General features: G+C 44.4%; 1 protein-coding gene across 2 annotated transcripts in view; it reads right to left on the minus strand.

The window, feature by feature from the left end:
* foxp2 (forkhead box P2) overlaps positions 1 to 13871 on the minus strand; it is a 101786-nt gene that overhangs the window by 33637 nt on the left and 54278 nt on the right. For both annotated transcript variants that reach the window (XM_080051057.1, XM_080051058.1), the window contains one exon: positions 7517 to 7606. In XM_080051057.1, the coding sequence (XP_079907183.1) occupies positions 7517 to 7606 (90 nt within the window). The remainder of the gene's footprint in view (positions 1 to 7516; positions 7607 to 13871) is intronic.

Genomic DNA, 13871 nt, shown 5'->3' on the forward strand with positions numbered 1-13871 from the left:
ACATGAGTGATGCACTCATTAAGACTATTAATTGGATGCTGCCTCAAAGATGTTTTGGTTCACGAAAAAAGAGGGGATGCAGGGCTTAAGACGTTACGGGATTAAGCACAAATCTATGCGTACGCATATATAAAGTGGAATTAAATATAAATTCAACGTTGTTCTTCAAACGGTTTTCTGTTGTCGTGAACGTGTTGAAACAGAAGTATTCACAGTCAAATACCTGGAAATGAATAATGCAGGGATGTGACAATGAAAAGAAAAAAAGAAAACAACTAGGTTTAGAAACAGGGAAGTTGCATTTACACCTTCATTGGATTTTTAGAGATGTAATGGGGGATAATCATCTTTATTTCACCACTGCTCCAAACAAACAGCCAGCAAGAGAAAAGGCAGGAGGAAGAAAGAGAAGGGGAGAAAAGGCACTGGCCCACGTCCATTGTGAAGTGCAGCACAATGCTAATTCCAGCATTTAACTGCATGCTTTTCTGCTTGACGTATCAGAGGCTCCAAGATGAAAGCAGATAAGTAATTGCTCTCCTGGTTCCCTTATTCTTCACTGACAACCCATAAATTTAATTTTACACACGTTCATTTACATTTTCGAGTATATGACATGATAATTGCAGGAATATAACACCTCCATTTTGCGGGATGCCGCACGAGGGCTTGATTGACGGGAGCGGTGAATTGAAAGGAACAGGAGGCTGAATTGCCTCTCCTAGAGAATGATTTGGCCACGAAAGGGATGAAATTAATGAGCATTTACTAGGCGACAGTAGTGGCGTAAACATTCCACACACACACACACCTTGAATAGACTCTCGCTCATAGAAGACGAGCTATGAAATCCAAATGGGGCTCTGCCTCGGTTTCTCTGTAATCCAAAAAGGATATATTTCCAAAACCTTGGCACACAAAAAAAATATTTAATGAGATTTATTAAATCGTTTGAAATTAGCCGCTGCTGATGTGGCCACGGGGGACCTGAATAACAAAAGAGAAGGTGCTTCTCCTGTTTTTAATGGTGTAGATTTGGCTGGAAAAGAGTCGTTTTGCAAATGGCTTTTGAACAATTCATTTGAACGTAACCCCCTGATTTGCAGACATTTGCAAAAAAATAAAAATCTTGTTTTTAAAGTGTTCCCCGTTTGACCCCTTATTTCTTTTGGTCCGTTGTCTTCAAGAGAACGATGGAGCTGTATTGACATGAACTTTTGAAGCTGTGTGGTTCACCCTGGAAGTTGGAGAGCAAAACAAGGGGACCTTTTAAATTGGCTCCTGATGTGAAAACACTGGTGGGGCCCTCACCATGAAACAGGCAGATCATTACAGTGCTCTTGTCACACCCGCAGCCAGTAACAAGCCTCTATGATGCCTCGCGAAAAAGGTCAGATAGCTCAGGTATCTGGTCCAGGCAATAGCTACCCCAAGTTGCTCATTACGTTTGATTTAACTGGGCATTATGGCATTATTAAGCGAATACATTCTCCTGCCTTATGCTGCCGCTCACTGGCTGGCTAACACAGCAGTCAGCGTCCAACTATCTGGACCAATGGACAAAATGCACTTCCGGCAGTTTACCCCTCCCCACTCCACTGTTGTGCGCTGCTTTATCTTTACGCCAACGAGTTTTTACGAGCAAACTGAAATTACCTCTAGCAGGAGATAAGTGGTGCATCCGGGTTAAAACTTAAACAATTAAAGTCCGGCAGAGAGGAATTCCTTTTATTCGATTTCCTTTCCATACAATTCACTTAGCAGTAATAGGGGCGGGGGGGCGGAGGGGCAGTTCTAGTGATTAGTTGGTCGGCTGTAAACACTGTGGGGGCAACCAAGAAGATTGGGCTGGTTATCAACGACCGAGGTTGTTCCCTTAGCACTGGACAAGGGGGGCTGAGCCACTGCAAAGATAAATGCAATGAGAAATGGGAAGGGGTCCTGGTCGGTAATTACAGTGTATCCTTTGGCAGGGAGTCACTGCTAATTAAGCCAAAGCCAAAAGCCTAGTTTTTACACACAGAAAGAGAGAGAAAGAAAACGGGGGAAAAAAGGGAAAGAAATCTTGCATCCCCCTCTTACCTCTAAGATAGCTTGTGGACTTTTGACCTCTCAACTTCCCTTCAGCTGACACTGCCTCATTTACTAGCAACTGACAGCCAAATATGGCTACATGTTCATCGAGAGCATGGACTCTCAACTCGAGTACCAACAACTGCTACTACAGGGCAGCCAGGCCTGAGTGAGCGCCTCTTTCCCAAAGGTTCAAGTGTGTGTGGTCTGCAAGGAAGTAAAGTGTGCGTTGACTATATGTGAAAAAGCATGCATGGTGATTGAGGCCTGCGCTCACTCAAACGCATGTCGCGTCTTCAGCTTAGCGGAAGAGATCAATACTCTAGATTGTCAGGACTGAAGCTAAGTGGATTACGGGAGTTTTTCCCGAATCAATTTTCCATTGCAGTTTTGGCAGCAAGTGCATTGGGGAAGTGCAATTTATCATAACATAAAGACCCATCATGTAAAAGCCACTAATAAAATAAAAAAAGCCTGGAGGAGATTGGGACGCGGGCTTAGCTGCACAATTTCCATATTGATTTATCTCGACATGCAGATAGTCATTGATTAAGCCTCTGGAAACGTCGTGTGTACACCACCGCCGCGGCTGTGTGTCACATTGCTTTGGCGCACATTGTTTGTGTCATTATCAGTACAAATTGTCACACCTTTATCATTAAGCCGGCACAATTCACTCCCGACGGATGCCTCCCTGCAGGTGCACAATATTTCAAGAGTAAATGGGGAGTGACAAAAAAGAAAGTGCAGAGAGCGGAGAGAGAGTGCTGAAGTAGAAAGAAAGTAAGAGAGAGCGAGAGAGATAGAGAGGGAGAGGGGGGGGGGGGCTAGACACTTCCCTCTGATGTTGCAGGTAATATGGCCTCCACTGGATCAGCCTCTTCATCAGTGACACACAGTAAATTACAAGTGCTTCAAGCAGCTCAGTGAATTATAGTTCATCACTTGGAAAAGGCTTCCCCCCCACACACACCACCACCGGGGCCCAGGCGTATCAGATCTGCCGGTTAGGATCCAATTAACACCCTGGCCAGAATCATCTGATTGCATGTGTAAGGGCTGGTATAACTCGTTTATTGCACCCATGTATCTTCTGTCACAAGGTAAATTTGTTGCTGCTACATCAAAGGTCTGAGCTGGCTGCTACTTTTTTTCTTCTTCTTATCCCTCCCTCCCTCTCACTTTCTCTTGATCCCCCCACAAACTCAGCTAACTCGCCTTGGGGTTGCATTTCAACTTCTTTTGCATCACAATGATGAACCTGCTCTGTCCTCGCAATTTAGCAATCTTGTCCTGTAGGTGTTGTAAATGCAGAAGCTGGGGAGGGAGGGAGATGGGGAGTTGGGGGGGGGGAGAAAAAAAATCTTGTTTTCTGGTTACAAAAGCAGTAACCAAGGGTGTTTGACTTAAAATGTGCTGACGTTTTTTTCTCTCTCTCTCGCTCTCTCAGAGTCAACACAAGTTTTCCTCATGAATAACATAATATTTTCCCCCCTCGTTTTCTTTGTGTGATAATTCCTCTCTATTTTCAGATCCAACCAGAGGGGATGCAGCGGAAAAAAAAGATATATTCAGAAATGTAAATGTGAACTACCATCCTTTAGCCATGCTACGCTGGAGTCAGCTAACCTATACCAAAAGCCTAGCGTCGCAGCCCTTTTCCTTGCATAGTGTGTGTGTGTGTGTGTGTCTATGTTCCGGATGAAAGCCAATAAGCAGATGAGTGCTGCTATCGAGATGATATTGGTTCAGCGCTTGAAACTGTTTGGACCTGACCTTTAAAAAGTGTGTGACACTTCCAAGGATGGCCCAGTGCCCACTGCCAATCCCAAACCGGCCCTGGGGCAGAAAGCTGTAGAATTTACAGGGCTAAACCAAACATTTCTCTCCTATTCCACAACCCTACCGTGAAGAACCTTAAATATTTTCGTTCATACTTGGAGCGGAGCGCTGCACGGATGGGACTGAGGTTATTAGTCTTGTTAAAAAAAAAGGTCTTCACAGCTTGATAGTGTGAAAGGGGGGAGTGCAGTCGCAGCACTTGCTCGGGGTAAAACTCTTAGGGTTTTCAGGGGTTGAGAATTGGTCGTTAACTACTGAGTGGAGGGGCAAAGGGCTATAGCACTAACTTCACACTGTCACGTCCCCCACATCTGACAACACTCACAACGCAGAAGTGTGTGTGAGTGTGTGTGTGTGTGTGTGTGTGTGTGTGGGGGGGGGGGGGTCATTCTAGCTGTTTTTTTACATGTTTTTCCTTAAGGTGGTGGCTGTGTCACAATGATAGCCTTTGACTGTGGCGACTGCGTGACTTAGGTCAGGCGGGTTAGAGTCACATAAACACCTGGCACTGGTTCCTCGTATTATTATTAATACTTTATTATGTATTTTGTGGGATTTCTAGTGAATCTCGAGCCCAAAAAGCTTGCTCAGGAAACAGCTGCTTTAAGTCCAGCTTGGCCCTGTTCCTTACCAGTGAATGATCACTAAGAAACAAGACTTGGACAAAGTCACTTCTAACAGGGAAAAAAACTTCAAGAGGCCCGTCATTGTACTAGTGTTGGTTTCTGAGGGTGGGCTGTGTGTGTGTGTGTGTGTGTGTGTGTGTGTGTGTGTGTGTGTGTGTGTGGATGCATCATGTACATGTGTGTGTGCGGGCGAAACAACTGACAGATTCATAGGCCACTGTAATCCTCTCCGCCTCTCCTTGTCTGCGTTTCTTTATTTGTATTCCAAATGTCAGTGTACAAATGCCTTGCAAAGAAGAGGGGGATGAAGGGGTGGAAGAGGAGAGGAGGAGAGGAGCAGCAGCAATAGAATAGAATGGAGGAGCAGAAACGAGAGGCAGGGTGTTGTGTGCCTTGGGAGAGCCGTGTAAGCAGCATGGCGGAGGCAGGGGGATTTACAGGGAGAAATAGGTGTTTATTGAGTGCTCCCGTGGGCTTACTGTGTAATAATAGACCTGTCACATTACGCAAATGTGGAGAAGCAGCTTGTGTTTTTCCGCGCGTGTGTTTGTATGTGTGTTTGTGGGACTGTTTTATTTATTCTTTTAGACGTGTGTGTGCGTGCGTGCGTGCGAATGCCAGAGCTGCCTTCCTGCCTCCGCATCATCATCAACTGCTGCAGCGATGAGCGAGCGGATAGAATTAGTCAGGCGAGAGCCTTTAGACGCTAATACGCGTAATTAAAACCGCCAAGCTGAGGCACTTAGATGCTTGTGTACTAAATAATTTACATGCCATGATCTATGGATCATTTCCCCGCTCTTAAATAGCAAAGATGAGAGAACAAGAGAGAGAGGGAAAAAAAGACTGGCAAGAGGATTTATTGGTATCTTTGCCCATAAGCAGGATGTCATGGTATTAGTAATCCCTTTTCCCCACTACTTTCTACCGCGCTAATCATACAAGGGGATCAATCCTGCCTGATTCCTCCGGTAGGAAAACATGCAGCTTGATTGCCATTGACTCTTATCTTAGCCGCCAAAGCTAACAAAAATCTTGCACTGTAAGCAACCCGCTGTGGCCCTCATAATCCAGGTAAATAATGCAGCATTATTGGGTAAACTCCCTCAAGACACAAATGAAAAAGAAATATCTGGTACTGACAAGAGGTAAAGCAATAGAACAATAAGAAAAGCGACACAAGGTTTTTTTTTTAATAAAGTAAGAGTCTATACTGCTTTGGACTGATATTTGCACAATGAAGTATTACAGCTAAAATGTCATTTGAAAGAGAGTGAATTCAAGGGCAGGCAGCACCAACATCATCCACTGTAAAAAATAAATAAAAATACACTGAGCCCTGTTTGTGTGAGTGTGTATCAACGGGTGTGCTTTTTTGTCAACCACTGTCTGCAAGGAGACTTTTTTTGGAACAAAAGAGGTGAGGATGTTAATAAAAGCTGGATCAACAGATGGATTAGTTGGGAGCCGGGGACAGGCCGGGCCCTTTTTACCGATTCATATTGATTCATATCGCCCCCAACGCGAGGCAAAAAGAGATGGAGTAAGCAAATGTAAATATTCAATATTTACCATTCTGCTGGTGTTATTAGAGGCAGGGGGCTTGGACATGGGCGGACGGTTATCATGCACCCAACACTGCTTCTCGTTCAATATTGTTTCTTCTTCTTCTTCTTCTTCCCCCTGCCATGTATGTATTGCACTTGGGTGACTGTGCAGGCATTTGCAGTTCAGGATCCCCGCGTGTGTTTGAAATCTATTCACTTGGGCACACAAGAGCCTCCAAATGCGAAAGAAGTGCAATGGAGCCCAACAACAAGCTACAGGAGAGCTTTGCTTAATCAACGATTCTATGTCCTTTCCACAAAATAAATAAAAATGACACTGTAATAAATAAACAGCGTTTCAAAAATAACCTGATGTGTGAATATACCAATATTTTAACGCTTGTAATGAGGTTGAGCGGAATTATTTAAATGCAAAAAAGCACGAATGAGTCTCTGGCAACCTTATCTCTCTGCCGGTGCGTAATTAGGTACACAGGGGTGTGACTCCAATTGGAGGTGTCGCCATTGTTAAGACTCTGTGAAAATATCAACGGGTGAGGTTAACGCCAATTTCCCTGACATTAATGAAATGCACAGAGCCCCTAATGAGGCAAACTATTGCTCCTTGATAGTACTTATTAGCCCGAGTGGAGGGCACAGAGTCCCACACACACACACTTTCATTTCAAACAGCTAAAAAATAAAATACTAACTAAATAATACGAATAAAAACATGTTAAGGGGGGAGAGGGGGGGTCTTACATCATTTGAGTCAGGAAAAACCAACTACCTGTCTTGTTGACTTAAACAAGCAGAATGAAAAAAAACAGAAGACGATGAAAGAGGCAATGTGTTAAGATATGTACGTTGTGTTATCGGCGTTCAACCATTCCTGTGTGTGTCTGTGTGTGTGTGTGTGTGTGTGACCTTTTCCAAATCACTGACAACAGAAATAGACAGCTCTACGAATCAATAAGGCAAATTAGCATTGAAGAGTGGAAATGACAGGCGGTTAAAATTAGCGGTATATGTAAGCCGCTAATAGTCAGGCTGACATGTCTTTGGAATAATAACTTGGGGTCAACAACACTATATGGATCTGGTGTGGAGAAGCGTACAAATCAAGAAACTGCACATTCTACCATACAACCTTTGGATGTACTTTAAGTATCCATTATTGTCTGGGCTTTTTCATACTTTAAAATAGACGGATAGCCCCTGTTGTGTTTTTTTTCTTCTTCTGGTGACTATATATGTGATGCTATAGCTTCCCTGGGACCGACTTGTCCAACTTATGGATTCCAATGGCAGGGAACTGGAAGGATTGGGTCGGCAAAATCAAACACACTTGTGGAACAGAGGAAATCTTCTTTTGTGTGGGGAGGACACATGTATTATGGATGGACTTAAGAGATTAGACTGCTTTACCTGCAGTGGACGCTGCTTGTCGTGGCTCTTTGGAGATTTCAGGCCACTGCCTGGCTGCTGCAAGAGTAATTGCCTCGCTGCTTGTAGGGCCTGTGTGGAAGAAAGGGGAAGACAAAAGACAAAAGACACAAGTGTGAAAAGGGAGGAAGAGAGAAAAAAGACTTTTTCCATTTCCTGTGGATATAATTCAACCTTTTTTCAGGGACAAAACCAGTCATCTCTGTCAAATATCACATGGTATTTTCCCCTCCGCAACACAGTCTGACATGGGTATTATTAACACTACGTTCGAGATATGTTTTGGTAACAATTTGCAGAGCTGTGATCAAGGTTGAATACAGCTTGTCTCTAGAGCACCGCTGGAAAAGAGGGTGGAGGGGCAGAGAGACGGAAAAAAAAAGCAGAGCGTCAGTAGAAATTGACCTGTCTAGTGTGTGCTCAACTGAAATACCCACTTCTCTCAGCAAATTACCGCCCGCACATTTGCATATTCATAATATCAATTTGAAGTAGAGGCAGCACCCATGTGAAGTGTCCCTGGGAGCTGTAATTAAAGTTGACAAAAATCAACATCAGATTACATTTAGAGTGAATTAACTAGCGCTAGCTCAGGTTCTACCACTATGCATTAAGGGTGCACGTGTCGTGAACAGAGGATGGAGAGAGAGATTTTTCTAAATGAGTTCACAGCTGTTTACGCATGGCATGAAAAAAATATTTGTACGATGTATAATGTATCCTCTTGCAAGATGCGGAGATGATAGGGAAGCAGAGAGGCTGGGATGTGGCGTATTTTATTTCTCTAGGGTTTGATGGGACTACAGATCCCTGTGTGTACTGTGAGCGCGTGAGCTAGCTAGCTTCACAGGTACGGCAGGCAGCTGGTGCTAGCAACTTCACTAGCATTCTTCAAGAGCAGATGGATGAAAGAGTGTGGCAGCAAAGAACATTGTTCACAGCTGCTGCTACTACTGCTGCTGCTCCACACACACACACTCTGTATACTTCGTATTCTTAAGGCCTACGAGCATCAAGTGGAAGAAAAAACACACACACACAACACAACACAACAACTTCACAGGTGTTTCGATTTTTTTGATGAAAAAAAGAACAGGACGAGTGGGAGGAGAAGCAAAAAAATAAAATAAAAAAAACTTGGATGGAGAGTGACACTTCCTCAGGAATCAGGGGGGGGGCATTTTATTTTTTTCTGGTGCTTGCCAGTATCCATGACAACAGCTGCCTTGACAGGGCGTGCATATGGCGCGGCTCTTGCCAGCTGGTGGGAACAATGTTTGAACTAGTACATTGAGAATCCTGAGCAAACAAGAGGAGGACGAGACGAGAGAGGGAGAGAGAGGGAGAGAGGTAAAAAAAAAGTTGCCATGTCTCAACCCCTCAGGGGAGCACACAGCCACCCCCCTGATCAATTATGAAAAGACAGAGCCTGGAGAGGTGGTGCTGTCTGTCTGTCTGTCTGGGTGCTCAGGAGGAGACAGGCTTTCTCAACTCAAGTAAACAAACACATTACACTGGCACTGGGTCCTAACTGCATTGATCTGTCTCCTAGTAAGAGGAGTCTAGTCGCCATCGGTTTATATATGTGTGTGTGTGTGTGTGTGTGTGTGTCTGAGTGTAATGTGACATCTGTAAGCTGAGCCATTCAAAATACACACACACACACACACACACACACACACACACACACACACACAGAAAGTTGCAAGCAGCACTCGCTGAAGTACACATCAACAGCTGCAGTATGGCAGGGGAGCACACACAGGCACACAAAAGATGTGTATAGCTTTTGGACTTTTTCCAAAAGATTGGATGGGAAATCAAACATTGCTTGACTTTCGCTTCCCGTTTACCAAAGGCAAAAAACGACAAAACAAATTCCTTGACTGCGGCCCAATCGCTTTGGCTAATTAAAAGATGTCGCCTAATTAATCTCCCCCGTGATTGGTTGAATCAAAGTAATTATAAGGTTTATTGAGTACCGCACACAGCAGTTAGGCTGCCGGATGAGTGCGACCCCGACGTGGCTGTCACAGGCAGGAGGGAAATGTTTATCCATGCGTGAATCAATAATGACTCACTGTGTTATATCCAAAGTCAAGAGAGCTGCCACTCCATATATTATACACAGTCAAGAGTACAAAGAAAGAGATGTTTTTTTGCACTGCGCTTCCAATATATCCATGCCAGGTAAATATCCAGGGGGGTGTAGTAGTGTATGAGAGGTGACACAGAAGAGAGGGGTGTGTGTGTGTGTGTGTGTGTGTGTGTGTGTGTGGGGGGGGGGGGGGGTTGGACTAGAGAGATCAGCCGCACCACGCTATTAAAAAAGAAGTCTACAGCTCAGACTGAATAAAAGAGCACTTTCTCCAAACACAAAACAGAGCCTATCAACAGCGGGTCAAACTTTTTTTTCCCCTCCAGAGTGGTTCCTCGTCATGCCTGAAACTGTCTGTCACCTCATCCGTGGAAGTGGTGGGGTTAGCCATCTTTACAAAGAGGGCCCTGTGACTGTGTTGATTGAGAGAGAGAGAGAGAGAGAGAGAGAGAGAGAGAAGAGAAAGAGAGAGAGAGAGAGAGAGAGAGAGAGAGAGAGAGAAAAAGTCCCATCCCCTCACTTTCACTGACTCCGAGTATTCAGCCATTACAGTAAAAAGCACCAATTTGTGCCACCCACTTCCCACTACACAGAGATGGCGAGCCGAAAGCCCCCCCATCTCAAAGCACACACACACACACACAAAAAAACACACACAAAATGCCAAGGAAAAGTCATCAAAAGTTTGCTGAAAAGCTTGCCGGTGTGGAGGAAAAAAAACACAAGACGAGTGCGGGGCAGCACCGTCTATTTAACCTGGGTTGCTATGCAAGAAAAAATGACATCCTACCCAGTCCATTAATGCACACATTGTATAAACAGCACAATGTGACACATTCTTTCAGACGGAGAGAGCAGGACGGACTGAGAGAGGAGGAGGAAAGAGAAAAAAAGAACGAAAAAAAAGCGCCAGACCCTGCCTGCTATATAAATAACAAGGCACTCAGAGGCATATTTGATGTTGATATCCATCACTGAGGTTGGGAAAAGGGGAGGGGGGAAAAAAACAAGAGGGGGGAAAATAACACACAGAGCGAGCCCGAGACCGTGACACGGAGATCCTTATGAAAATAAGATTCAGCTCTCAAATGGATCTGGTGTAATTGGTTTCAGATAGTGAGGTCAGGAGAAAGGCGATACAGCCCCGACTATTATGCGAAACGGACTGAGAAACAAGAATGTTTACACAGGCATTCCTCGGCTACATTAATAGGCATGCAGAGATCACTGGAGAGGGAGAGAGAGAAAGGAGTGAGTGAGAAGAGACTGACAGAAGAGGGGGGGGAATGAAGAAGAAAAAATACACACACCAGCCATCCATTCTTCCCTATCCTCCACTCTCTATGCCCCCCGTGTTTAGACTCCAGAAAGAACGAAGTAATAAGGAACCCCTATCACAATGCACCTTTGTTAAAGGAGCATGCAAAGATCTTAAACAAGCATGAAATACATTAGCAGGCCCTTGCAATACTGGGCCAACCCATTACATATCCCAGAGAGAGATTGCTTATTGGGTGTGATGGATATCAAAATCCAAAAATAAGCCATCGGCTAAGAATGTCACTCTTTTCAAAATCCACCTGGAGACTGCTGCGCTGATATGCAGCCCTGCCATCGGAATTTGTGTTCCAATGTGACAATGTGTTTTGGACAGTGCAGATCACTTCCCTGTTGTGGACATGTATAGTATGGGTAGTTGTTGTTATTAGGTGGTTTGGAGCAGTATATTGGCATGATGATGACACAGGTATGAAATAGGGCAATAAGGCAACAACAGGCAAGTCTTCCATGTTCCAGAAAGTAGAAGTAAACATGGCGTATCAACCGTTGATCAATAAAAAAAAAATGGGTTGCATCATGATAACACTGTCTCAGTGTGTGCAGAGCAGATGTTTTGTGTTCGCGTACACGTGTGTGTGTGTGTGTGTGGGTGTGTGTGGGTGTGTGTGTGTGTGTGTGTGTGTGTGTGTGTGTGTGTGTGTGTGTGTGTGGGGGGGGGGGGGGGGTGTGTGTGGTTGTTGGTTGTGTTTGTTGCAGGGTGTAAAGGGCTGCTGTTCAACACTTGACAACTCCAGTCGTGCTGACAGCTTTGACAACTCACACGCACAGACACACACACACACACACAAACGTGCGCGCATACACAACACCACCAGGCTTATCTTTCTTCGCTTCCAGGAAACACAGACGCAGAAGGAGAGCCAAAATAAAGAGGGGGGGGGGGGAAACAAGTGTGACACTTTATCAAGCTGCAGAGTCACATGCCACTGAAAACAAGGCACAAACAGTTTAAGCTGAACAAACAAACACGGCTGATTGGACTGAGGCTGCTGGGGGAGATACGCGCTGACACTCTCCACACCAAAATATTTACACCCTATCTTCTTATATAAGTGGATTTGGGGGAAAAGATGGATGGATGGATACGGATTTGGAGGGGCTGGCTGGAGAGGATAGACAAATGAGAAGTGGAGGAGGGAGAGAGAGAGAACGGGGATAAGATGCCCCCAAACACACAATGTCTGAATACAAAAGTAGGGCCTGCGTTTGTGAAAACAAGCAAAGTGTGACCGGGGCCAAGTCGGAGAAAGCCAGAGGCTCTAAACAGTCTTGATGCAACAGTGCTGGTGAAATTGCACAGAAGTTCAATGGCACAACGGACAGTACAAGTGTGTGTCTATTAGATAACCTGGGATAGGTGCTCCTCCATGTGGGGCTTTCTATGGTTGCTATTGATCTAGTTCACCTTAAAGTTATTTGGCCAGAGGAGCAGAAAGACTGCTATCTTCTATCACTTCCTTTAAAAGGTCAGAAGTGGTGATGATGCCCCGGTGCCTCCACAATGGCTGCTCCCTTATCGCATACTACACAAAGCCCACGCAGCAGCAGAGCACACTACACACCTGGATTCACTCACCTCTGCTCGGTTAAGTACTTACAAAAAATAACTATTTCTTTGCAACTCTTGTGTCTGCGACTTGAAAAAAAAAAGCAGTGGAATGGAATAAAACACGTGTAAATGTAAAAAAATAAATGGCTGTTGAAACATGACAAGATTGTATTTAGCCCAATGGCATTGTAGAAGGTTGACACTAATGTGAAAAGTGCCTTAAGGTGCACTAAGCTAAAAAAAAATGCTTAGGCTTAATTTTTTTTTCAAAAAAGTGTATATTACAGAGAATACTGTCTTGACTAACATGTATAAACAAGTCAAATTCACCCCCCCCCCTCCCTACTACCCAAATGTGGATCATCTGGCTCCAATAACTTGCAAGGACAGTGTCAAGTGGGCCTTTAAAAAAAAATGAAGCTTACCAAAAGAACACTGTCTGTGATTTTTTTTTAATTCATAAGAAAACTAGAATGCAGGAGAAACTAGAAAAAAAAGAAAGGAGGGGGAAAAAAGGAGAGCATTTGGAAAGTATGTAGGGAGTATAATGAGCATTTGAATGTATGACTCAATAAATCAACAGTCTGCACTATAGCGAAAAACAAGGGGAGAGGAAAAGGTCCATGGAGGATGTGGACGGAGGTGAAGCTATCCGGCAGAACAATGGAGCGTCTGTGTCCCTCCACTCTGCTATCTCTATCTGTTTGCAGCTACTTCATCCGTCTCCACATATAAAGTAGAATACGCTCATTTGTTGTTGGCTGGGTATTAAGCATGTGGGAATAAAAAAAAACCTTGCCAGTGATCACTTGCTCTTTCTTTCCACCTCTTCACTGCACTTTGTATGCTCCTCAACTTCTCTCTCTCTCTCTCTCTTTCCCTCCTCCCTCCCCTACTCATATCACATTATTTATTTCTTCCTCTCATCTCTCTTGTCTTTATTTCTTCCTTCTCTCTATATCTCTCTCTCTCTCTCTGCCACATCTCTCACTCACTCCCCCCTTTGTTTATTGATTCTCTAGATTAAGAATTCCTAGGGTTGCGAAGGATCGTAACACACAAACGCATCAAATTATTTTTGGAGGATGTGCTTATTTGCCTTTCCCCCTCTTGCATCTATTTGGCCCTGTGTGTGTGTGTATGTAGACAATTATGCCTAAACCCAGGGCCCCAGACTCAGGTGCTAATAATGAAGGACAAATAGAATCATATGTGTAAACTTCCCCCACTGATGAAAATTTATATTAACTTTCTGCCACAGTAAACAGAGGCTGCATAGCTACACCCTCCCGGGAGGATTTTCGAACGAGATGAATTTGCTCGCCCTCCTACCCCATGGAAGAAAAGCT

Source organism: Ammodytes marinus (genome assembly GCF_949987685.1).
Source record: "Ammodytes marinus genome assembly, chromosome: 22".
Lineage (NCBI taxonomy): Eukaryota > Metazoa > Chordata > Actinopteri > Uranoscopiformes > Ammodytidae > Ammodytes > Ammodytes marinus.